The sequence below is a fragment of the Castanea sativa genome, chromosome 5 (assembly GCF_040712315.1).
Source record: "Castanea sativa cultivar Marrone di Chiusa Pesio chromosome 5, ASM4071231v1".
NCBI lineage: Eukaryota > Viridiplantae > Streptophyta > Magnoliopsida > Fagales > Fagaceae > Castanea > Castanea sativa.
This window is the reverse complement of record NC_134017.1, coordinates 44,218,094-44,245,679: the sequence shown is the minus strand read 5'-3', so window position 1 is coordinate 44,245,679 and position 27,586 is coordinate 44,218,094. Positions and strand designations below refer to the sequence as shown.

The window sequence follows — 27,586 nt, the reverse complement described above, 5'->3', positions numbered from 1 at the left end:
GTAGGTTATGACTAAATATTACACGATGTAGACTCATGTGGTGAAGCTGGATAAGGACAAGAGATTCTTGAACAACAATTTTCACCCAAAAAACAAAAGATAGGTAAGAAAAATTATATTAGGAGAAAACTACATTAAAGAAATGAAGAAGGCAAAGAAAAATATGCTTTTAGATCTTGATTTTTGTGTTTTTTTGTTTTTAATGGTGAAAGTATAGAAGAGGGTTACGGAAGCCTAATGAAACGAATCTCAGGTGGACAACTTAAATTTCAGTCAAATTACAAGTAGATAAATTGTAATTTACCTCAAAATAATTTACCCAAAATATTTACAAGCAGCAAAAAGAAAACAGAGAATTATGTACAAGAAGAAAGGGACAATCTTGTTTAACAAGATGATAATTGGTCATCCCGAAGCTTGGCAACAATAAAAGAAGCAAATCATTACTGGAAAAAAGATAGAGATCAATGGGTTCAAGGCTATAGAAGCTCTAAATTTTTTTTTTAAATTTTTTTTTTTTTTTTCAGATCCAAAGTTAAAAATGCATATTTACATTGCCTGCAATTCTTCATACTCAAAGCTTAATACACGTGCACTCAAGTTCAAGTTCAAAGGCAATTTGCTACTTTTCAAATGTGTTAGGATATGTGGAACATGTTATAAACATATGTCATTTAGAATTGGCTAATCCTTTTTCAAAACATACTTTACTTGTAATTAGGTAGATTTAGGATGTGGTTAATACTTCAAGGAACAAGAGTTTAAGTTCAAATATTGAAGTCATGCAAATCTGTCTAAGAATCAAGTGAAGAAGTGATATTCATAAAATTTCAACAGATAACTCAACAGATGTATCTATCGAGGTTTAATATTCGAAGCTCAATAGATAGCTCGACAACTATATTTATGGAGAATTACAAAATTCAGATTTCCAAATCTGTTTTTCATGCATATCCAAGCTATGTGTTTAGGTTTTTTTTCTCATAACCCTAGACATATATAAGAATTATTATAAGGGCCGTCTCAAGTGATGAAAATGTTTTATTGATGCATATTGTGACCGGAGACAATTTCCCCTAGTTCATCTTTCTCTTGAAGAAACTCTTGCATTTGTGCGCCATAAGGTTTTGTAACCAAGGAGCTTCTTGATTTTCATCGTATGGATGAACTAAAGAACTTTGCAGCCAACATCCTTCTTAAGTTAGTGTGTTAGTCACGTACTGAGATCTGTGCATCGATTGGTTAGTCACGTATTTGGAGCTTTACATTGAAAGGAGAGATTGTCACTACATTACAAGTCTAATTGTGTATTGGGATACGGGTTCAACTGTAGGTTGGTATAAGGTAGTGACATTCCTTTACTTGTAACCGCTTGTTTTAATAATAGTGGATTCTCAGAAGTGGTGACCTTAAATTCACCCGGTAGAGTTTTGCCACGTTAGTTTTCCCCATTCGTAAACAAATCGTCTGTGTCAAATTTAATTTTCGTTGCATTTAATTATTTGGTAATTTATTTGTGCTACCACATGTATTACATGTTAAATTGACTTAATTAATTCACTTGGCTAATTAATTGGTTAATTTACCCAATAGATCAATACATTCTTAGCCTATCAAAATGTTTAGTACAAACATGCAAAACAGTCTAAAAAAATTGTTAGTATTGCTCAATTTACTAAATATGTTCACCATCACCCTTTCTCAGTTAAAACGCCCATAAAAACACAAGCATAATGCAATAATAAGTCCTCCATTTCCTCTCAGGAAAAGAGAAGGGATCACCTAAATGGGGTACCGTATGGTTACCATTCAAGCTACCATTACTTTATCAGACAAATTAACCTCATTCTCACCCAAAAAGGGAAACAGCCATAGGGGTGCAGCATGGATCAGACAGAAAAAACAAATGAGAACATGCAGATACATTCAAAACTGTGTTGGTGTGATTGAAAACAAAAGAAAACCATGTGGTGCAAGAGCTTCCTAGAAATTGAGGAACCTTTGTGCAAATATATGTGAAATGACTACCCTATATTGGAAATAGCAGCAATCTCTGAGAAGAGAGAATAAATGAGTGAAGTGGTGTTGATTGCCCTCAGTAACTCTTTACTCTAGGCTGCCGTGAGCAAAATAGGAATGCATATTCCTGTTACCCCATAATTGAACTTTTATTAATTATTTAAGTATGCACGAGAATAGAAGGGGAACTCCCCGACCAACCAACCCAACCTATGCCAAAATAGGATAAAAGAGCTAGCAAAATTCAAGGTCCCTTCCTAAGCCATTCTCTGTAGCACTAGATTCCAGTTTGTAAGATCATGAAAACTAATTATCATGCGAAGAGCATGTGGTGACATTTGAATATGGCTATTTCAATTGCTATGTAATAGTACAACTAAAAAACTTTGCATAAAATAAATAAATAAAATCTTTCATTTTCCCTTTACTAAAATAACCAAAAAGAGAAAAACCATAAGTTCCCTAATACAGTATCGAGTCAAATATCAGACAACTTTCTCTACAAACCAGAACAACAAGATGATGGGTGAATATAAACCTCCTTAGTTCATTTCTTTGCTAACGGCAATTCCTTTCGTGTTTGATTAAATATAGTTTATGTTATATTAACTGTGTTATTTTGGTGTTTTTACTTTATTTCTTTTGTAAATTATAATTTTGAAGGAAAGCATGGAGATCTCACATCAAAGGTCAGTACAAAGTTGGCCAGATGGTAAAAGACCCTTTCATGGCTTGGTACAATCAAAGGAGCAGATGGGCAGTAAAGAATTAACACTTAGCTTAAACAGTGAAAGAGATGAGGCAGAAGGGGATGACATTGATCTTAGCCTCAAACTCTAAGAAGGCAGCTTACCAAGAATTGCAAGTCTCATTTTCAATGTCAGTGCCTTGAATGTTTAAGGTGTCGAAAACAGATTACTTAAGAGGTATAAAATAATGAAGCCATGTGATCAAGAATTTGAAAAAAGAGTTGGGACTAGATGGGTGACGTCTGAGAGTGAGACTTCCTAAAAATATGAGAGAGTGTCAAGTTTGTTTCTATAATCATTAAAATTTAATAGTTTGTTTTCTTTTGTGGCTTCCATAAATTATATAGGAGATAAAATAAATAAATAAATTTGCACATGAATAAAAGTTACTAGAATGTGATTGGTTTTTAAAAATAGGTTGTCAGATAGAGATAGATTGCTACGCAATGGAGATATTAGGATGATCCAATGTGTTTGTTTTTGTAGACAAAATACAAAATGTGGGAATTAATTAACTCTTTTTCAATTGTGGTTTCTCCGGAAGTGTATAGAAAGCCCTTATGGAGAACTTGATAATTAAGCCTGAGGTGGAGTGGGTCTCAATGCTTTAATCTGTAAGCTGGTTTAGGGACCAAATTCTGAATGAAGAAAGTTTAATAAAGAATATAGGCTAGGGGAGATAAGGTGATGCAGGGAACCAAGATTTTATTGTGATTCCACATTAATTTTGTCATCCCAAAAAATTTACTTATATGATGGACTGCAAATCTTCGTTATTTTTCATTCTTCCAAAGGTGATTATTATATTGAGGAAAGTACTACATATAGAGTTCTAATTCTACTTCACTTTAAAACTCAAGATCGAGTTTTCTCCGATTAGAGGAACATGATGAAGGGAACCAAGGTTGGTAAAATTCTAAAGCCCAAAGTTGGTTTAGGACCCTATCATATTGAAATTGACTTGAGAAAGGTTTTTATGAAAAATATAACTCTTTTATGAGCTGAATAAAACTATTTTTGGAAAATAAAAACCATGGAAACCCTAGGACATGTGTACATAGACACATGTATGTGTACACATGCTACAGACCTGCGTATGCATACCCGGGCATGCGTACGCATGCTAGGGTTCCGGAAACTATGAAAAAACAAGTTTTCTACATTAAAATTGAGGTTTGAAATGAATTCCACATTGTTTGGAAGTCGTTCCAAACCCCTTTTTCTCAATATAAAAAGGTATACATGGTACCTTTTCAAAACACATAGAAAATCCTTAGGAAAAAAACAAAATTCACTAGAAATAGTGAATCAAAGAGGGAGTTTTTCACAAAACATCCTCAAGCCAATATTTTCTAATTAGGGCCTTTTTCTGGCTTTGATCTTTGAGTTTTGAAGTTTGCTAATCAATTTTGTTTGGTTGTGAATAGATTGATTGAGAGGAACGGTCAAAATCAAGCTTGAAAAGCTTTGTGTTTGGGGTATTCAATTCTAACCTTTTCTTTTTCTCTTCTTTATTTTAATTTTCCTTTCTTTTTTTTTTTTGTTTGCTTATGTTTTAATATGTTTAGGTAGCCTAGGATTTAGTAGCCTTTTGTTTTAAAGCATGTTAAGTTGTTAGATTTGTAGTTTTTAAGTTCTACTTTGTTTTTTTGTGTTTATGTTTATGGGTTTTAGAGCATGTATGCATATGCATGCTTTCTGCATGTATACACATACTTGAAGCATGTGTACGCATACAGTGGGCTGTGTACGTAGGCCCTATGCATGCGTGCACATATTCAGGCCTGGAAACCCTAATTCAACCTTTTTTTGCTTCTATTTCGTTATTCTGTTTATGTCATATGCATCCGTTTTACCTTATTTTATGTTTTTGACTTTCTGTTTCTCTATTTATTTGTTTGTTTGCCTTTAACATGCTAGATTAGTGTTTACCTTTAATGTTTTCTTTGATTTTCCATGAACACGCATTCATGTGTCTATGCATAGGTGTTGTGATACAGTAAGGTAAGCAATGTAAGGCATGCATTCACATGAATATGCATTTATCTTGTGCTTTGATGAGGGATATGAACATGCTTGGTTGAATGATATATTTAGATACCCATCACATGTTTGTTTCAATGCTTCCATGTCTATGATTATGCCTTAGGTATGATATGCTTGTTTGTTTTTTCCTTGGATATGATATGATGAGATGTATGGTAGGTGTATGCTAGGTTTTATGTGAGTATTATGTATGATATATGTATGCTAGGGTTTTAGGATGAAAATGTCATGTTGTATGCTTAAATGGATGCAAGTGTATATGTGAGTCTAGAATGCAATATTGAACATACCTTGAATGAGATTAAGAAGTAAGACATAACGAGTGAAAGCCGACCCACGGGTCGAGTGGGATTGGGTGTCTAACACTTTATCATCCCCATATCTAAACTCCAGACCCATACTCTGGTAGTAAGATCAGTTCTTCCATGTAAAGGCGTTATATTTATAGTTCCTAGACCTAATCGAAGTGGCGACTCCATCTTTTCTCCACCCCGGTCCTTTCGGCCTAGGTGTACTCCCTCCCTTCTCTTTTCAAGGAGAAAACGGCTGCACCCACTATTTGCAATTAATTTTTTTTTTTGAATTTACGCTCTGTTTGTTTCGACATTAACATTTTCTGAAAAACAATTCATTTTCCAAAGAGCATTTTCTAGAAGACTGTCTCATTTTCTAGTATTTGGTAACGACCTTAAAAATAAGCTTGAGAATTTTTTTGGTGTTTGGTATACAATTTTTTCATTTATATTATGTAAATCAACTAATGCAATTAATACAAATAAACCAAGAATGAATTGGTTTTCATACTAAAATTTTGACAATATATGGATACAATCAAAATTAGTTGTCAAATTTTCATGATTTTTACCACTTATCTTGCTCATATATATGGACAATAACGTACACACACACACACACACACACACATATAATTGATAGGAAAATACATCAATAAGTACAAATAACTATAACTTTTAATTGTCTACTATTTTTACTTGTACACTAATTGTCTACTATGGTCAACCACAAGTTTTCAATATAGATTACTATAAATTATGTATTTACATAATGTATTTGCATAATATATCATCACTGCATAGTATCTTCGTAATGTATCTGCCAACAAATGCAATTCCCCTAAACAATTATCATTCATTCTATAACAATATTATTAATTTACTATAAAGATTGTCCTATGTAAAAGAAATTTAGAGCCATATAGGCACTATGTTTAAGTTTTTCATTTTTTACTCCATTCTTTCTTTCTTCTTCTTCTTTTTTTTTTTTTTGGGCACTTTTATGTGTGAAAAGGAAGTGACTTCTTCTTGGAATCCATCAAACTGAAAATTTCTTAGAGAAAAAATAAAATCAATGTTGAAATATAAAACAAAGAATTGAGATTTTGGTAGAGAGGAATGAAATAATTATTGCTGCAAATCTATTCTCCTTTGCAAGTAGATGCTATTGATCGGTCAGCGAGGGGGAAAAAATCTATTCAGAGAACCATGTTACAAAGAGGGAAAAAATGGATAAGAGAGAAAGAGAGAGAGAGAGAGAGAGATCCATGGGAAGAAGAGAGACAAGATTTTGTGACAGCGAGGGTGTGAGGAGAGAAAAAACAAAAGGAAGAGAGAAAAAGTGAGAGAGCTTATCATGAGAGAGAGAGAATGTGCCAAAAAATTATGTTTCCCACGGCTACAAATGAAGATAATATTTATAGGAGATGGAACGCGGGAGAGAGAGATTGTTTTCTAAAAAATATTTTTGGAAAAAAACCTATAAAATATAATCTTTATTTTTATTAGGGATTTTCGTTTATTAAACATAGTTTTCCAGTGACCAGTTTTTTGTGCTATCAAAAACTGAAAAATATGGAAAACTATCCTTACAGAAATTATTTCCAGCAAAACAAACAGAGCGTTGGTTATTAATGTTGATGATTTTTAGGGATTTGATTAGATGATTTCCATATTAGTATAATCCTTAAAACTATTTAACTAGCATTCTTGTAATGGTGAAGACAAATGAATTTGAATAAGATTAATTATTATGAGTTGATAAATGTCTCCTCCTTGCTTCTCTTCGTTTGGTGGTGATGCCAAACGCCCCTAGGTGATGATGCCTAGGGTTTGCAGGCAAGTTCTAGGTGGTGAAGCCTAGGATTTGTTCTATTGTACCTCTTTTATCATTTATTTTCCTACTATTGTCCATCAACTTGGTATTAGAGTGTCCGATCCAACTTCTAGCAAACCAAAGAAAGCCACCAAACCCAATCCTACAAGCCAAAGATAAATATGCCCAATCACAAAAAAACACAATCCCACACAACCCATCCACAACCTGGCTCTGATACCAAGTTGATGCAGCACACGTAGGAAATAGGAGATAAAAGAAAAATAAAAGTAACAACAAAACAAATCCTAAGCTTCACCACTGAGAACCGCCTACAAACCCTAGGCATCACCACCAAACAAAGAAAACAAGGAGGAGACATTTCTTAACTCATAATAATTAATCTTATTCAAATTAATCTACCATTCACCATTACAAGAATACTAGTTAAATAAAGTTTAGGGGATTACACCAATATGGAAAACATCTAATTTAAATCAATAAAAACCCTCAATATTAATAACCAAATTCAAAAAACAATATTAACAGCAAATTAAAACCTAAAATCTTGGTTCCCTGCATCATACTCCTCTGGTTGGAGAAAATTTGACCTCGAGTTTTAAAGTGAAGTAGGATTAGAACTCCAGTATGTAGTACTTGCCTCATTATAATAATCAACTTTGAAAGCATGAAGAATAATGAAGATTTGCACTCCATCACATCAGTAAACCTTTTTGGGATGACAAAATCAATGTGTGCAATCACAATATTATCTTGAACCACAAGAAGCACCATGATATCCACTCTCTCCACTTTAACAAATTGTTTATCTTCGTATACCATAAAAGTTCAATCAAAAGCAAATTCATCAACTTCCACATCATGTGCACCCTCTAATGTTACACTTTCTTATGTAACATTCTCAAGGGCAGCATTACCTTAAGCCCAAGGGGTTCAAATGAATCCCCTGACTTGGTCAATATATATATATACACACACACACACACACACATATATATATATATATATATGATTTTTAATAAAAAAAATTTGAGCCCTTAAAATAAAATTTTGAACCCCTGTCCCTAAATTTTGTTTAAACCCAGCTGCTATAATTTTGAATATGATCATTTTATTGCTACTTGCATAATATTTTCATAATAATTTAACAATAAAGGTTAAGTGGCAAGTTGTAACTGGTTTTTATCAGGACCCACAACTGACATCACTTTTTTCCTACCTTTAACAACTTGCCACATAGATTTTGTTATGAAAGTGTTATTTCAATAGCACTAATCTTAAAATATTTATTTTATAAGAAAGAAAAAAAAAATTGTTTCAAATTTTTGCTCATTCGTTAAAAAAAAAAAAAAAAACTTTTTTTCCCAGGACTTTGGTTTACTTTTCCATTGAAAACTGAATAAAGTTATTTTTCCCTGCACTTTTCTTCTTCATCAACAAAGAAGTACACCACTGTCTGTTACAACCAACAGATCTATATCTATATCTGTGATTCTTTCATCATTCTCTCTATCTTTCTTTTTCTCTTCTATGTTTTCTTAGCTTTTCTCTCTATTTGATCAAGTAGTTTGATAAATACTCTATACATTTCCAAATCCAAGAACTATTTTAGTGCTTGCTCCAATTTCAAGAGATTGACCATGTGTATGGTTAATCTTAAACTAATTTCATGAGATTCTCAAGTTTGTTTTCTACTGCAGTGTATTTGTGCTCTATTTTTGTGAATTTGTGTTCTACTTCAATGGAATATAGCAATGGAGTGAACTTAGGACTAGAATTTGGCCAAAATGGCCAAATTCCACTGTTTACCGAAACATATATCAATCTACCATTGTTTTGGAAATAAGTAGGAATCTACCACTAATAGGAAACTCGAGTTTGAGGAAATCAAGTTCCCCGCAATACTCTAGTTTATAGAACTCGAGTTCCACTTGAGATTGCCATTGTAGCAGTGGCTAAGCTAGAATTTTGCAAATTAAAAATGCCACCTTGAACTTGATTTTGTGAAAGTCAAGTTCTGTGTTGAAAAAACTCAAGTTTATAAGACTCGGATACAATGTTATTAACCTATGTAACTACATACCCGAGTTTATAACACTCGAGTACCATGTTATATGCCCTAACTCATCCTCCACTCTCAGTCTCACTCTCAATCTCGCTCTCATTCTCACTATCACTCTCACTCTCAATCGCACTCTCAGACTCAATCTCAATCTCAATCTCACCCTCAAACTCAATCTCATTCTCAGTCTCAGTCTTAGTCTTACTCTCAATATCGCTCTCAATTTCACTCTCACTCTCACTCTCCCTCTCACTCTCGCTCTCGCTCGTAGTCTTAATCTCACTCTCAATCTCCCTCTCACTCTTGCTCTCAGTCTCACTCTCACAGTTTAGTGACCCTCTCCAGGCAAACGCCACTGACTTACGATTGTAGCGGTATGCTTGGTATTACATACTAGAGATGTTGGGTGGTATGCTGTTATGGACAAGTTTGGCAAATGGCTCTCAGTCATGTATCTATAGCTTTTTAATCTAATCAACACAGAAGTATAGTCAAAGTAGTGCAGCACTAAGTTGTCTATATAAACACCTCCGTAAGACGTCAGAGAATACTACGAAAAAAATTGACAGTGTACTACTATTGGTTCAGTTGTGGGCATATGCTAGGATCCCACACATATGTCCGATGATGAGGCATCAATAGAGGCACTTACTGTTAGGTATGTAGGTTTTTGTGTACTTACTGTTTACATACACGGTACTTTTCCACATGGGGATTACGTAAGTAACTAATATGAAGGTTATGTCTGTGTTTTTTGCTAGATAGAAAGGGGCTTAGTGCAAGTCATGCATGCATTCTGTTAAATTATTTTTGAGAGCTTTCTGTTGAACTGGGGTGGCTTGGCTTCTAGCTAGCATTTTGATAGTTTTTGATGATATATCTATTTTGGGTTGTCTTTCTCTTTTAGCCTTATGTTCAAAATGGTTTCTAATGATAAATCTATTTGCTTCTTAAATTAAAAATTGTCTTGTCTAACATAAAGTAAAAATCATTTTTTTTAAAAGATAATAAATTTTAATATCTTTTTGTAATTTTTTTCTCTATATAAATCTATTTTGGTTTGGCTAATATTAATTCTTCGATTTATTCTTCGAATTATGTGGTCAATTTGTATTTATCTGAGTAAATTGAAGCTATTGGGTGATTCTATAGTTAAGTGAAAATGAAATAATGTACTTACATACTACTCAAGTTTAAGGAACTTTAGTAGCGTGTAGTTTTCTAATTATAATACTCAATGATCAAGTCCTCGAGTTATGTCAACATATAACTCGAGCTCCACAAGCTCGCATTCAAGGTGACATTTTTAATTAAAAAAATTCCAGCTCAACCACTGCCACGTCGGCAAGCTCAAGTAGATCTCGAGTACCATGTAGAACTCAAGTTCCTCAAACTCGAGTACCTAAATAGTGGCAGATCTCTACATATTTCATAAACATTGGTAGATTGCAAAATATTTTGAAAAACAGTGGTATTTGACCATTTTAGCCCTAGAATTTGAACCAAGGTTCACCTTGGGCTTAGGACCAAATTTTAAACAAAAATTCACCTTGGGCTTGGGACTAGAATTTGAGCAAAGTCACATTAGGCTTAAAACTAGAAATTATTCGAACATTCATCTCATCTTCAAATTGAGATACAGGCTAGGTGCAAGTTTATCCCAATATTTCTTTGGCTCTTGATTTTTTGAATAAACTCAAAAAAACGTGACAAACTTATTGATGAAAAGGGCAACACGTTTACAACCCTAAAACAATTCAAAGAACTCGACAAAATAAAAGAGGAAGCGAGGAGCGAAACTAACGGCACTGAGGGGTTTGCAGCTGCAGTGCTAGGCTGAAGTGACAGTGTCAACTTCAGATCTAGTGGTACGTGGTGATGTTGTAGTGGCATCAAATGGATTTTGGGCTTGACGGTGCTGTTGGTTAACGATAGAGATTTTTGGGTTAAGAGTTTGGCTGGTAGGGTTCTCGGCTACTAGTAGGTGAGGTGTTTTCGTGGCGGCAGATGGTGGTTTTTTTCAGTGGTTTGGTGGATGGGTTTTTGGTGGTAGAAAACACGGTGATTTTTTTTTCCCGGTTTAGGTGAGCAAATCTAGTGGTGGTTGGAGTTTGTGGGGTGTGGTGGCTGTTTACACTAGGACAAATTTGGAGTGGGTTTGAAAGGATCGGATGCTCTGATACCAAGTCGATGCAAAACATATAGGAAATAAGAAATAAAAGAGGAATAAAAGGAACAATAGAACAAACCCTAGGCTTCACCACCTAGAACCTGCCTGCAAACTCTAGGCATCTTGGCATCATCACCAAATAGAGAAAACACGGGAGGAGACATTCTCAACTCATAATAATTAATCTTTATTCAAATTCATCTATCTTTCACCCTTACAGAAGTGCTAGTTAAATAGTTTTAGGGATTATACTAATATGGAAATCATCTAATCAAATTCCTAAGAATTGTCTATATTAATAACCAAATTCAAAATTCAAATGCAAAAACAAAATTAATTGCAAATTAAAAAAATAAAATCTTGGTTCCCACATCATATTTTTTAGGAATTTGATTAGATGCTTTTCATATGGTGAAGACAGATGAGTTTGAATAAGATTAATTCTTATGAGTTGAGAAATGTCTCCTCCTTGTTTTCTCTATTTGGTGGTGATGCCAATTGCCCTTACTCTTTAGGTGGTGATGCCTAGGGTTTGCAGGTAGTTCTAGGTGGTGAAGCTTAGGATTTGTTCTGTTGTTACTTTTATTTCTCTTTTATCTCCTATTTCCTACTTGTGCTGCATCATAAGGTCTGGTGTAATTGCAAAAGGGAACTTTAAGAATATAATTAAGAACAGTTTGATCTTCTGCAAATGGGTTATTCCTCTATCAGATGTTAAAGCTCAAGTGAAATGATGTTGTGTCTCAAGGCCAAATGGTAAATAATTCTGAAGTAGTTAAAAAAGTTTGAATTTGAATAGAATTCTAATAAAATTATGCAGTAGATTAGGATGGGGATTAGGATTTAATTTCAATTTGTACCAAATGTGATGAAACTTATCTCCTCACTGGTATTTATGTACGTCGGAATTATGAATAAAGTAAGCAGAAATTAAACCAAAAACTCTATTATCCCTCTCAAGTTCAGGAGGCTAGTCACCTCGAATCAACTAAGTTATCTTTTTAATTTTCCTGTTCACAACATTTGGTATTAGAGCCAACCACTACCATCTTTGTCAACTAGCCACCAACTGTAACCCACCAAAAAAAAAAGAGGCAAAACAACACTAGATCTACAAAACCCAAACAACCCATTCCATCAAGAGTCAACTTGTCAACCAGTAATCATACCACCTTCAACTTGCATTTTATTAGCCCCTGCCTTAAAACCCCAAATAGTTCTTGGCCCAGTCAAAAAGAAAACCCCACACACTAGTCCCCACGACCCACACCCAAAAAAAAAATAATAATAAATAATTGAAAATTCAGTTTTGCATCAAGCTCAAGGTAAATCATGTCTAGCCTATATCAAATCTTCAATCCCGAAGAACAATGAACAATGTCTGAGCATGTTAACCACATGTTAGAGATTGTCAAGGACATGTCCAAAAGCATAGCAAGGATGCAAGATTCATGGGATCAAATGATAGAGGTCTTAGATAAACAATTCAATATACTTTTGGAACTCAAAGAACAATCAAAAGATCAAGGATCTCATGAAATGTCAAAGAATCAAAGTGATGTGCTCCAAGAATCACCAACAATTGAAGAAAATAATACGTTGAAGGGTGCACTTTCTGCAAAAATTGAGTTTGAAGATCAAAGGTTTAATGAAGTGGAAAACATTGATCAAAGGGATCTTTTCATGAATTCAAATGAGCCGATCCCAATCCCACATATTGAATTCGTCATTCCCGATGAGTTCAAGGGTATGAAAAGCAAGATATTTTTGTTTCTAGTGATCACAAAAATGGTTAAAGAATTGGTGCAAGTCTCCATAGTCATAATTTTCCTTCAACACTTCAAATTCGAGGCCGAGTATTCTCCAATCAATGTGAGCCAGTGTTAATTTAATGTTGCAGAATCTTGAGGACAAGATTCATCTGAAGGGGAAGGGAATGTTGTGTCCCAAGGCCAAATGGCAAATAATTCTGAAGTAGTTGAAGTAGTTTGAATTTGAATAGAATTTTAATAAAATTATGCAGTAGATTAGGATGAGGATTAAGATTTAATTTCAATTTGTATTTAAATTTAAGTAGGAGTTGGATCCTATGTTTTAGGACTTGGTTGTGATGAATCTTATCTACTCACTAGTATTTATGTACGTAGGAATTATGAATGAAGCAAGTAGAAAATTAATAAAAAAATGTCTATTTCCTCTCTCAAGTTCAGGACATTAGTCATCTCGAATTGACTACACTATCTTTTATTTCTCAATTCACAACATTTGGTATCCCAAGGCCAAATGGCAAATAATTTTGAAGTAGTTGAAGTAGTTTGAATTTGAATAGAATTCTAATAAAATTATGCAGTAGATTAGGATGAGGATTAAGATTTAATTTCAATTTGTATTTAAATTTAAGTAGGAGTTGAATCCTACGTTTTAGGACTTGGTTGTGATGAAGCTTATCTACTCACTAGTATTTATGTACATAGGAATTATGAATGAAGCAAGAAGAAAATTAATCAAAAAATGTCTATTTCTTCTATCAAGTTCAGGAGATTAGTCATCTCGAATTGACTACATTATCTTTTATTTCTCAGTTCACAACATTTGGTATCAGAGCATTTTGATCCATTTGAAATATCACCGCATCTCAATAAGCAACCAAACTCACCCTTCTCAACACAAAAACCCACATCCAGCCAACACCAATATCAACACACAAAATATTATTTTCAAACCCACCGTACATCAACCTATAGCCATCCACTAAATACCATAAGCCAAAGAAGAAGAAAAAAAATCCTCGTGCCCACCATAATCCAAAACTCAACTCACAAAGTACCCATCAAGCCATTCAAACAAGTTTCCACGTGCAACACCAAAAAAAAAAAAAAAAAAAACCTTATCAAGCCATCATGTCTGTGACTCAAAGGAAATTTATGGAGATACCAAAATTCAAAGGTGGAGATCCTTTTTCATGGCTTTGTAAGGTCTACAAATTCTTCGCTTTTAACAATACACCGTCAAATGATATGGTTTCCATTGCCTCATATTACATCGAAGGAGAGGCACATGGTTGGTTTCAAACCTTAGAGGCAACAAGATTATGTACAGATTGGGTGGAGTTCATATGCACCCTTCAAAATCGACTTCGAATACCAATCAATGAAGTATCAATGGAGGTTCCTATGGAAAAATCATTTGAAAATCTTGTCCAACCCGTTCAAGAATCAAATATTCAAGAACCAACAATTCAAGTGTTGGTGATCAAAGAACCACCAACAATTCAAGAAAGTAATATGTTGGAGGGTGCACTTTCTACAAAAAATGAGTTTGAAGATCAAAGGTTCAATGAAGTGGAAAAGATTGTTCAAAGGGATCTTTTCATGAATTCAAATCAGCCGATCTCAATCCCACACATTGAATTTGTCATTCCCGATAAGTTCAAGGGTATGAAAAGCAATATATTTTTGTTTCTAGTACTCACAGAAATGGTTAAAGAATTGGTGCAAGTCTCCATGGTCATAATTTTCCTTCAACACTTCAAAATCCGAGGCCGAGCATTCTCCAATCAATGTGAGCCAGTGTTAATTTATATGTTGTAGAATCTTGAGGACAAGATTCATCTGAAGGGGAAGGGAATGGTGTGTCCCAAGGCCAAATGGCAAGTAATTCTAAAGTAGTTGAAGTAGTTTGAATTTGAATAGAATTCTAATAAAATTATGCAGTAGATTAGGATGAGGATTAAGATTTAATTTCAATTTGTATTTAAATTTAAGTAGGAGTTGGATCCTATGTTTTAGGACTTGGTTGTGATGAAGCTTATCTACTCACTAGTATTTATGTACATAGGAATTATGAATGAAGCAAGCAGAAAATTAATGAAAAAATGTCTATTTCCTCTCTCAAGTTCAGGAGATTAGTCATCTCGAATTGACTACACTATCTTTTTTTTTTCTCAATTCACAACAAAACATTGATCAAATGGATCTTTTCATGAATTCAAATGAGCCGATCTCAATCCCACATATTGAATTCGTCATTCCTAATGAGTTCAAGGGTATGAAAAGCAAGATATTTTTGTTTCTAGTGCTCACAAAAATGGTTAAAGAATTGGTGGAAGTCTCCATGGTCATAATTTTCCTTCAACACTTCAAAATCCGAGGTCGAGTATTCTCCAATCAATGTGACCAAGGGTTAATTTCTATGTTGCAGAATCTTGAGGACAAGATTCATCTAAAGGGGAAGGGAATGTTATGTCTCAAGGCCAAATGGTAAATAATTTTGAAGTAGTTAAAAAAGTTTGAATTTGAATAGAATTCTAATAAAATTATGTAGTAGATTAGGATGAGGATTAAGATTCAATTTCAATTTGTATTTAAATTTAAATAGGAGTTGGATCCTATATATGTTTTAGGACTTAGTTGTGATGAAACTTATCTCCTCACTAGTATTTATGTACGTGGGAATTATGAATGAAGTAAGCAGAAATTAAACCAAAAACTTTATTATCCCTCTCAAGTTCAGGAGGTTAGTCACCTCGAATTGACTAAGTTATCTTTTTAATTTTCCAATTCACAACAAATGATTTTTATATATGTGGTCTGGCTATGGATAATAATTTATTTTATTCCTTTTGATAGGTTTAAGTAGTGTTAACAAAAGGTTGATGTAAGCCTGTGTGTAGTTTTCTTTGGTGCTTTCTTTTTTTTTTGGTTGTTTAGTTTGATTTTGTGTGGTTAGTAGTGTTGGACTACTGTGTGTTTGTAAACTTTTCAGTTTGTTAATAAAATTCTTATTCAATAAAAATATATATATATATATATAGAGAGAGAGAGAGAGAAATATCAACATCACAACATTGTGAATATTTCATTCAAATACATATTTGTTCATTTGATAATGCTAGAGACAACAAATTTCACATCTCATGATTGAGGTGGCAAATTGTGATTAAAACAATATCACTCTCAAATCAAACCACCAATTAAAGCAATGTTACTTTCACTAGGACCACAAACATCATTTCTATTGTACACCAACTACAATTTGTTACCTCAGCCGTTATGAAAAATGTTATGACATTTGATTTATTGTACTTTTTTTTTTGCATTTACAGAAGCACTTTTTTTGCCCTGGAGCAGTATAGCAAGTACTAACTTAGGACCATCCAAAAAAAGTAGTGAGAACATAAATGAGCAGCAGTGATAAGGGGTACAGAAGATATGCTAGGATACTTGTCCAGAAAGGGAATTTGGTGCAGAAGCAGATGAATAGTCCCATCGCTGTGCAGATAAGTAGAACAACCAGAATTTCAACAGAGACATCCCATGACAAATCTCGTATGTAAACAAGGGCCAAGAAGATGGCTAAACCCATCATGTTGTTCATGAATATTCCATTATAAATCTGCCAAAAACCTTCCAAGTGTCAAATAAATATGATCTAAAATAATGAAGACCAACTTAGGTAAATGCTACAAAGCAAAACAATGAATTCGTTGCAAAATACAAATACTATTTAAAACACATGGGCAGGTTTAATTTTCAATAGAGATATAACCACCTGATTAAATCATAAAGATAGAACTTTTTGATTGACTTATCAAAAAATTATTGAACTTTCCGATGAGAATATAAGATGTAAGCAGCACCATTGTACTAGAAATGAAACTAGGAATTGTTATCTCATGATCAAATGAAAAGATAAGTTTGGGGGAGAAGTAAACCTCAGAAAAGGTTAAGGAGATAGCTTTTTCTGTCTTCTGTCTGGCAGAAGTAATTGCCTTTAGTGTCTGTCTGTAGCTCAAAGCCAAGGGTATCACAACATATGATACCAAAAAAGATGGGATGTTTACAGCAGTAGAAAACTCTTCGAGAGTTTGCATTAGGGGTTGTGCAAGCAAAACGGTGATAGCAGTTCCAAGAATCAATAGAAAAGTTGCCTTAATGTAATTCAACCATGATTTCTTAGTTCCCGAACTTTCCTTTTTCTGAGCCAGTAGCCTCTGTTGCTCTTCAGTTGATTTCTGCAGTTGTGTCTTAAGGATCAAGGCAATATTATCCAATTATAAATTGTGCTTAGTTTTAAAACAGATCTTACAATTTTTCAATCTTTTACCTTTGAATTGCTGTTAGAAAACTTTGGCTTGTCATGACCTTGATTGTTGGCAGGGTGCTGAGCCTTATTAATCCATTTTGAGAGCCCTTTAATGAATTCAGTCTCAGTTATATGAGAATCACCAGGGATATCAAACTCCTCCATCACCATTGCTTCATAGTCATCCTCATTCAAACCTACTTCTTCTATTTGTATTCCTAAGATTAATGCTCTCAATTCATTAGGTGATATATAATTTTCATTATTCTTGTCGATTTTGTGAAAAAGGCTGCAAATATATGAAGTAGTGACTAATTGATAAGATAACAGAAATCCTTGAAAAATATAGGTGGCTAAAGAACCTTGAAGTAGCACTTAACAAGCTTACTCTCTTATAATTGTTACGTCAGGTCTGCCACTACCAGTGAGAAGACTCAGTAGTAGGTTTTTTTGCACATGCTTGCTCATCAGATATTCAAGTCTCCTACTCTGAATCCATGGCTGGAAAACCTGCACCATTTTTTTTGTAAAGGAAAAAAAATTACACATTTATTTCATTAATAAGTTAACGTGCTATTGGTATTTGATCACCTAATCCTGAGTTCAAAGCATGTTTCCGCTCTACCTCTCATTTATTAAGTTAAAAATCCTGCGTGTTAGGACTCGTTTACTGGGGAACATTTCTCATGCTAATGTAATTTTATTTACCTGATAGGTGAAGTAAAGGAAGAGGAAGGCTAGGGTAACAGTGAGAGAGACTAAGACTACAATTCGTCTCCCTGAAGATGAATTGAGAACTTTTGCCATTTGAAGAATGAGAAATGGGATCATGGATACAATCATTATTCTTGAAGTATGGTAGGTTTCAACGTCAGTGCTAACACCATAACCTGCATCACACACACATACAAAGGGACATCAATTACATTGAACAAAGACGTTTTATATTAGTCAGAAAAGAGAGGAGAAAAACCAGTTAAACTGAATGGTCTCTTGTTTTCTACGTCTGATGAATCCGAAGGCTGTGAAAGATCATAGCTACCGAAAGCAATAACAGAACCCCAGATTAATGTAAGAAGCATGATTGTTTTTCCTGCAAGTAAGCTCATTCCCATTTTTGCTTGTGCTTCAACAGTGTCTGTACTTGCTGTCACTCCAGTCGCTACAAGCAAACATATACTCAAATATATGAGATTGTGTGGAATGGAATACGTATATTGACTGGCTCAGATGATTGTCTTTCACTGAATATTTTAGAGGCTGTCTCCTAGTGCGTTTGCGTCCAGATTTTGACAACGTTTGCATCCAGATTTTGAATATTTTTGTGATTGATTTTTGTGGTTGATTTTTGATTTTGTGTATGTGAGAGTATGTGTATCAGAGGAAGAAGCAAATGATGAGGGCGTTGGTTTTGCAGATGGAGGAGAGAAAAAAGGAGCAAAATTAGAAATTATTTAAATAATGTATATAAGAGTTACAGTAATCGTGTATATATGCACGGTTACTATAGCTCTTGTGCATTTATGCACAATTTTACACCCACTGATATAAGTGTTTTTTTTTGTCAAAATGTGTAAAATGTGTTGTTTTTTGTATTTTGCAAGATTATCCATGGACTGATGTGGTTGCTCTTAAGATTTAACAATGTATTAATACACTTTCATCTTATGTGAAAAAATTCATGTAGCAGAATTTTAAAAGTGAAACCTAAAGAACAACACCTAAATATTATACCTAGGTTTTGTTGAAAAATAAAATCCATTTATCATTACATGATTTTACTTAGTTTACACCCTTTAAATTAGGTATTGTGGGAATATTTTATTTTTCACATGAATGACGTCATGGGAATATCTTATTTTTCACATGCATGATGTAATGAGAATATTCAACCTTTCCTTGAGAGGTGTTAACAAGAAGCCTAAAGCTAAAGGACAAGGTGAATTGAAGAAGGGTAAAACAGGATTAAAGAAAGGAAGTAACTTTGTTTTAAAGACAAGTAGTGCACAGATAAAGCATCAGAAGAAATTCAAAGTTTGGCTGAAGAGGCTACTTGAAGCATTGAGTAGCTAAGTGACATGTGCACTGCACGTGAGTGAAGTTGGTTAGCTAAGTAGTTAGAGGGAGTGACATGTGTCTTAAGTTTATTGGAGGAGCTTTATTAAGAAATCTGTTAGGAGTTGATTAGAGTTTTCCCGCGTATTTCTGATTTGTAACTGCTGTATAAATATAAGCTTAATATGTATATTAGGTACTTCTTGTAATTCATATACTCAGAGGAATAAGAATTTTTCTTTCTTCTCTCTGAATTTTCTCTCTCAATTTCTCAAGCTTTCTTGAAACTTCTACAATTTTCTTTTTTGATCTAAGATCTTTTTCTTAGCTTGTGAATTTTAACATGGTATTAGAGCGCTAATCAGAATCAAATCAATTTGTTCTCTGTTTTTTTTTTCTCTCGTTTAATCTTTTTTTGGATTCTCTGAAATTACATCTAATCTTCTTCAAGGTTCGAAGCTCCATTAATGATGACCACAGAAGAAACTTCAAATAGTCCATCCTCAAACAATCAAACTTCCACAGCTGCGAATGGTGACTCTGTAAATCCATTCTATCTTAGTAGCAGTGATAACAATATTGTGCAGCTTGTTTCTTAGAAGTTGATTGGAGGCAAGAATTATTTTCCGTGGGCGAGATCGATGATCATCGCACTCACTTCTAGGCACAAGACTAGTTTTGTTGATGGTACTATACCAAAACCAGGTCCAGATTCACCACAATTCATTTTGTGGACTCGGTGTAACATGACAGTGCTTAGTTGGATTATCAATTCAGTCTCACCAAACATTGCTTCTAGCATTATGTATACTGACAACGCTAGAAAAATTTGGCTTGATCTTCGCCGTAGGTTTTCTCAGAAAAGTGGTCCTAGAATCTTTGAACTTTAGAAGGAATCAGCCTATCTTGTTCAAGGGCAATTGTCTGTGGAAGATTATTACACAAGGTTTACGGCTTTGGTTGATGAATTGGCTAACTATCAGACTATGCATATGTGTAAGTGTCCTTGCACTTGTGGAGCTCAAAGAACTACCTCAGATCTTCATGATCGTGATCAAGTGATGAGATTCCTGATGGGACTGAATGACTCCTATTCAGCTATCAGGGGTTAGATCTTGTTGTATGAGCCTCTACCTGACATTAATAGAGTTCTTTCTTTGATCTTGCAATAAGAAAATCAAAGAAGCTTCAAGAATGGAGAATTCACTGGTTCTGTCATAGCTCATCCCATTGAAGCCACAACATTGTACTCAAATGCTAGTTCTAGTTCCAAACATGGTCAGAATAGCAAAGGAAATTCCAAAAGGGGACCTATTTGCACTCACTATGGGAAGACAAAGCATACAGTTGATAAATGTTATAGGCTACATGGATTTCCTCTAGGGTTCAAGTTTAAAAACAAATCCATGGCCAATCAAGTAGCAGGTTTTGGAGCTACTAATCCTAATCAGACTGGTGAAGAGTTTATGTTTTCAACTCCACAGTGTCCAATTTCCAAGTCCCAATGTGAACAGCTTTTAGCATTTCTGAATTCACAGTCAGTTGGTGAAACTGCTAAGCTTTTGACTTCAGCTTCAAAGCAGCTAACTAGCTTAAATACTAGAGGAACAAGCACTTCCCAGCTTTTGGCATTAAGTGCATCCACTACCAATTACATCAACAACTTCTCAGGTAAAACTTTTAGTTTTTCCTCTTTTGCTTTCCAAATTCAATCCCACACTCAACTATTTTCTCTGCTAAAATAGTGGATAGATCAGCTTACAATAAAACAGATTGGATCATTGATACAAGTGCTACTGATCACATGGTCCATTTTGCATCAGTCTTCAGTTCTTTTACTTGTGTTTCTAATTTCTATGTTTACTTACCCAATGGTGAAAAGGTCTTAGTAACTCATATAGGGATAGTGCATCTCAATGATACCTTAATTCTTACTGATGTGTTGTGTGTTCCTTCTTTTACTTTTAACCTCATATTTGTTAGTAAATTGAACAAATCACAATATTGTTGCCTCATTTATCTTGGATCATTTTGCTTTATTCAGGATCTTGCTCTTTGGAGCACGATTGGTCTGGGTAGAAAACAAAATAGATTGTATCTACAGGATAACAAATACCAAGATTTGTCTTCTACTCCAGCTTATACCTATTGTAATTCAGTTGCTGCTCATTCTAATTTCTGGCATTCTAGACTAGGGCACCCTTCAAGTGGTAAACTTAAGCTTGTAAATAAGATTGTGCCATTTGTACAATGTAATAAGACTGCTCATTGTGACATTTGTCCAATAGCAAAGCAAAAAAGATTTCCTTTTTTTGATAGTACTCATGTTTCTGATCAGCCCTTTAATTTGGTGTATTGTGATTTGTGGGGTCCTTTTTCTATTCCTACTGTTGATGGTTACAAGTATTTCCATACAATTTTTGATGATTTTTCTAGATGTACATGGATATATTTGTTGAAAGGTAACTCAAAAACTCAAGTTCTCTTGCCACAGTTTTATGCTTATGTTGAAACTCAATTTAACAAAAAAATTAAGTGCATCAGGATTGATAATGGCACTGAGTTTCTATTAAAGGAGTTTTTCAAATCCAAAGGCATCATCCATCAATTGAGTTGTGTTGAAACCCCTCAACAGAATTTCATTGTGGAAAGAAAGCATCAACATATTCTAAATGTGGCTAAAGCACTTAAGTTTCAATCCAATGTTCCTTTGGAATTTTGGGGAGATTGTGTGGTCACAGCTGTTTGCCTAATAAATAGGTTACCTAATTCTGCTATTGCTAATAAGACACCCTATGAAGCTCTTTTTAGTAAGTTGCCTATTTTTTCACATCTTAGGGTGTTTGGTTGTCTATGTTATGCATCTACACTTGCACATAACAGGCATAAATTTTTTCCTAGAGCCATTAAATGTGTGTTTCTTGGTTACCCCTTTGGATTCAAAGGTTATAAGGTAATGGATTTAACCACACATTCAGTATATCAAGAGATGTGCACTTCTATGAGTCCCTGTTTCTTTTAAATCTTCCGATCTTCCTCAATATCTTGATCCTTTTGATTCTAACATTTTGCCCTCATCTGTTTCCTTAGATTCTATTCCCTTGCCTAACATCTCAGATGAGTCTTTCATTCCTGATCTTCCAACTTCTGCAATAGACACTCATGCTACTGTAGAATGTATTCCTTTAGATGGTACTATTGCTAATCCTAATCCCTCTTCTCCTGCACCTAATCCTTGCACTATTACACCAATCCCTACTATTTCCTCCCCTCAGGTTAGGAAATCCACTAGAGTTCATAGACTTCCTACTTACTTACAATATTATTCTTGTTCTTTGCTTTCCACCAAACCCTCACCAAGTAGTCCCTATAATATAAACTCTCACCTTTCTTATGCTAACCTTAGTTCTTCCTATCAAGTTTTTGCTCCTATTGCTAGTGCTAAAGTTGAACCTGAGTTCTACCATTAGGCTGTGATTTCAAAAGCTTGGCAGGGAGCAATGGACAAGGAAATTGATGCTTTGGAGCTTAATCACACTTGGGATGTGGTTCCTTTGCCTCATGGGAAGACTCCTATAGGTTGCAAATGGATTTATAGGATTAAATACAATCCAGATAGTTCTGTGGAAAGGTACAAAGCCAGATTAGTGGCTAAAGGGTATACAAAGCAGGAGGGGCTAGACTATTCTGAAACCTTTTCACCTGTTGCTAAATCAGTTTCTGTGAGGGTGTCGTTGTGTATTGCTGCTGTCAAAGGTTGGCCTTTACATCAGTTGGATGTACATAATGCCTTCCTCCATGGTGATTTAGAGGAAGAAGTGTATTTGTCTTTACCTTAGGGCTATCACAGCAAGGGGGGCTATTTAACTGATGCTAGACCTCTTGTATGTAGGTTGAGAAAATCACTTTATGGCTTGAAGCAAGCCAGTAGGTAGTGGCATGCTAAATTGTCAACAACAATTACTGAAATGGGTTTTGTCCAATTAAAATCTGATTGTGCTCTTTTTGTACATTCAAAGGGTTCTTGTTTTACTGCCCTTCTAGTCTATGTAGATGATATATTGATCACAGGTAATGATGCTCAATGTATAGTAGATTTAAGAAGGCTTTTGGATACTAAGTTTGGGATAAAAGACTTGGGAGCCTTGAAGTATTTCCTGGGTTTAGACATGGCAAGGAGTGACAAGGGAATTAGTCTTAACCAAAGAAAATATGCCTTAGAAGTGTTGATAGATTCAGGCATGTTAGGTTGCAAGCCTATGAGAACACCTATGGAACAGCATCTTAGATTGTCTAAGGATGAGAGAGAGTTGCTTGATGATCCTTCACAGTACAGAAGGTTAATAGGTAGGTTGATGTACTTAACTGTGACAAGACCAGACTAGACATTTGTTATGCAATAAATAGTCTGAACTAGGGGTGTGCATAGGTCGGGTTGGGTCGGGTTGAGGGAATTTTTTGACCCAACCCACCATGGTGGGTAAAAAAAAATTCGACCCAACCCAACCCACGTGGGTCGAGTTGGATCGGGTTGAACCCATGGGTTGGACATTTTTTTTATTATTATTTATTAATTATATAATATATTTAAATATATATTAAAGAAAGTAATAGGACTTTATATTATATATGTTTGTAGGAAATATTTATTATACAAGTAATAGGATTATTTATTATTAAAAAAATATTTATTAAATATATAATATATTTTAAATATATATTAAAATATGGGTGGGTCGGGTTGGGTTTGGCGGGTTTGTAATTTTATGACCCAAACCCAACCCAACCCACTACAAAAAAAAAATTTATAACCCAACCTAACCCACCAAGCCCTAAAAACCGACCCAACCCAGTGGGTTGGGTCAGGTTTAGCGGGTCAGTGGGTTTTCTGCACACCCCTAGTCTGAATCAGTTTCTGAGCAAGCCTAGGCATCCTCATATGGTGGCAGCACTCAGGGTTTTACAATACATCAAGGGTTCTCCAGGGCAAGGATTCTTTTTCTCAGCCAAGTCAGATTTTCAATTAAAGGCATTTTGTGATGCAGATTAGGCAGGATGCCCTGATACCAGAAGATCAATGATAGGGTATTGTGTCTTTCTTGGTGAGAATTTGATATCTTGGAGATCTAAAAAGCAAAATACTGTGTCAAGATCTTCAGCTGAAGCTGAATACAGATCAATGGCTTTAACATGTTGTGAAATTACTTGGTTGCTTTATCTTCTTGAAGACTTCAAGATTGAGCATTCTAAGGCTGCACTCCTCTACTGTGATAACAAGGCAGCTTTACACATAGCTGCAAACCCTATGTACCATGAGAGGACAAAACACATTGAAGTGGATTGTCATCTGGTCAGGGAAAAGATACAGGCAGGTATGATCAAGACCTTTCATGTCAAGACTCATTTGCAATTGACTGATGTGTTCATTAAGGCACTTGGTGCACCTGGGTTCCTAGACTTGATCAGTAGATTAGGCTTAATTAATATTTTTAGTTCCAGCATTACATTTCCACAATCATGGCAAGACACAAAAGCTATTTCTACATTAGAAGCAGCTTTGGTCTTGAGGGGGGCTGTTAAGAAGAAGCCTAAAGCTAAAGGAGAAGGTGAATTGAAGAAGGGTAAAAGTAAAGATGAAGATGAATTGAAGAAGGGTAAAATAGGATTAAAGAAAGGAAGTAACTCTGTTTTAAAGACAAGTAGTGCACAAATAAAGCATCAGAAGAAACTCAAAGTGTGGCTGAAGAGGCTACTTGAAGCATTGAGTAGCTAAGTGACATGTGCACTGCATGTGAGTGAAGTTGGCTAGCTAAGTAGTTAGAGGGAGTGACATGTGTCTTAAGTTTATTGGAGGAGCTTTATTAGGAAATCTGTTAGGAGTTGGTTAGAGTTTTCCCACGTATTTTTGATTTGTAACCTGTATAAATACAAGCTTAATATGTATATTAGGTACTTCTTGTAATTCATATACTCAGAGCAATAAGAATTTTTCTTTCTTCTCTCTGAATTTTCTCTCTCAATTTCTCAAGCTTTCTTGAAACTTCTACAATTTTCTTTTTTGATCTAAGATCTTTTCTTAGCTTGTGAATTTTAACAAGAGGAAAGAAGAAATATGCACCTTTTCTATACATATTAGATAATGTCCATTAGAAATTATATTTGTAAAACAAAAGAGAATGTCCTTTAGAAATTATATTTGAAAAACAAAAGAACTTGGTGGTGACAATCACTTTCAACATATAATGTTTTAATTCATAATTTTTGTCTCATGATATTGGAAAACTCATAGTCACTATATGAATTGTAAAAAATAAATAAATAAATAAATAAAATTTGATATTCACGTTTAAAGATGTTTTGCCTATTATTGATTCTGGACTAGGAAAAACTATATAAATTTGAGATGACACAAGTAGTTAAATATATTGTTGCCAAATAAAAACTCTTACATAGAAACTCAATTAATTTCTTAACTTGATAATAAAGAGTAATCATCAGACGTTATAAATTCAAATATATCAAATTTAGGTATAAAGAATAAAGGCTTGGGTGCTTGGCTTTCTCTTCATTTTATTTGTTATCCATATTTTGGGCCTGTTTTGTGTTTTGTTTATATTGAGTTTAGTTATGGCTGGCTCATGCCTGGATGTTTCATGTTTGGTTTGGGCCTTCAATTTTTTTTTTTTTTTTTTTAGCCTGCGGTTTTTGGCTGGCTCATCATTGTATCAGTTTTTTTTTTTTTTTTTTTTTTTTTTTTTTTTTTTTTTTTTTAAGCCTGCGTGTTTTTGTTTATATTTTTTTTATTTGTGTTTTTTTTTACTTAGTGGTTATATATTGAATAAGTCTTTATTTATGCAGATTGAGATTGCTAACAACTTGTTATTGTTCGGTGAAACTACAACAATATTTTTTTTATATAAATCAGGTTCTATTTCTCATTTGCTCTACACTTGAAAGTTATTTTTTATTTTAGTCTCTATAAATATATTGTTTGATAAGAAATGTCTACTAGAAAATATGCATCTAGATATGAAAAACTTTAAAAAAATAATAATAATTGAGTCTCAAAAAGGATCAATAGATAAATTTGTTATTAGTAATAAATAAAATATAACACAAAATTTAGATGAAAATATCACAAATGAGCAAGAAAAATAGATTAAGTGGATTAGCTATATTATCGATTGAAAAAGAGATGTTAGAAGAACTTGAATACAAAAATTTAATTAAACAATTTGCATCTTAAAAGGCAAGAAAAATAGATTTTAAATGAAATATATTATAATATAAAAATATTAAATAAACATTAATTTAATTAATATATAAGTATAAAAAAAAGACCCAATTTTTAGTTCTCGTCTAAGGCCCCAAAATGTCTAGGTCCGGCCTTGATATTCAAATGTATAAAGTTCTTTAAAGCAAAATATTTATAGAGGAAAAGAGTCAATGAAAAGAGTCCACCGATGAGAGGAGAAACCAGTAAGGCACTTACCAAGTACCAAAGCCACTTGTGGGATTGTACCAAGTATTTGGAATAAGCTAGCACCGAAGATACCAGTTCCAAACATTTGAAAGAAAAGGTCAGCCCCACTTGAAACATACTTCTCTGCAAAGCACAGCAAGAACTCATATACAACAATCATGAAGATCTCCCCCCAAACCGATGTTGTGCAAGGCAAGAAGCCATAAATGGCCTCACAAGTCACTGTTGTTACTTTAACATCAACTTCAAGGATTGAAGAATGGCTTATTTGGTCTATGCCATCGGATATAAGGTTGGAATTCTCTTTGAAGGAACGGCCATTCCCCAAATGAGTTATAAGAAGGACTAAGAGACTGATAAATGAGACTCTCAACATTGTCTTGAAGACACTTGTGTGCCAAATTGGTGAAATTGACAAGCTCAAGATGGATTGATGAGTCACAACTTGGCCGGTTTATTAAGGAGTTATATGGGCATGCAAAACCAGGCAACTTGCAATTGTAAACGTAGTAGTCCTGACTTTTCTCTCTCGGTTTTCAAATAAAAAAAAATGAAAGCTAGTTAGCACTGGTTGGTAAATACATGTGCAAGCCGTCAGATGAAGGTAACTTACTATAAATCAGCTAATCCACTACTCTGATTCTGTAATTGACTAATTGGCCATCATGGAAGAACTTAATATTAGCACTCTAATCAAGTAAATATACACAGTTTATTCATGTTTAAATCTATTTTTTAATTACTCAAAAAAAAAATCTATTTTTTAATACTCCCTTCATCCTAAATTG

At 34.2% G+C, this 27,586-nt stretch overlaps 1 protein-coding gene across 1 annotated transcript; it reads right to left on the bottom strand.

The window, feature by feature from the left end:
• Positions 1 to 16,179: 16,179 nt before the first annotated feature.
• Positions 16,180 to 27,174, bottom strand: LOC142634021 (sodium/calcium exchanger NCL2-like). Its single transcript, XM_075808283.1, has 7 exons — positions 26,808 to 27,174; positions 18,234 to 18,422; positions 17,969 to 18,150; positions 17,649 to 17,770; positions 17,282 to 17,549; positions 16,890 to 17,189; positions 16,180 to 16,570 (listed from the first exon to the last, which is right to left on the bottom strand). The coding sequence occupies exons 1-7, from the start codon at positions 27,172 to 27,174 to the stop codon at positions 16,322 to 16,324; spliced, it is 1,677 nt and encodes a 558-aa protein (XP_075664398.1). The 3' UTR covers positions 16,180 to 16,321.
• Between the last annotated feature and the right edge of the window lie 412 nt (positions 27,175 to 27,586).

Excerpts from the sequence above, each read along its gene's own strand:
- LOC142634021 (XM_075808283.1), bottom strand. The coding sequence starts at position 27,174 with ATGTTGAGAGTCTCATTTATCAGTCTCTTAGTCCTTCTTATAACTCAT. Across the intron at positions 18,423-26,807 it reads ACAAGTGGCTTTGGTACTTG|CGACTGGAGTGACAGCAAGT; the intron begins GTAAGTGCCTTA and ends GTTTGCTTGTAG. Across the intron at positions 16,571-16,889 it reads TCTCCTTAACCTTTTCTGAG|ATTTATAATGGAATATTCAT; the intron begins GTTTACTTCTCC and ends GGTTTTTGGCAG.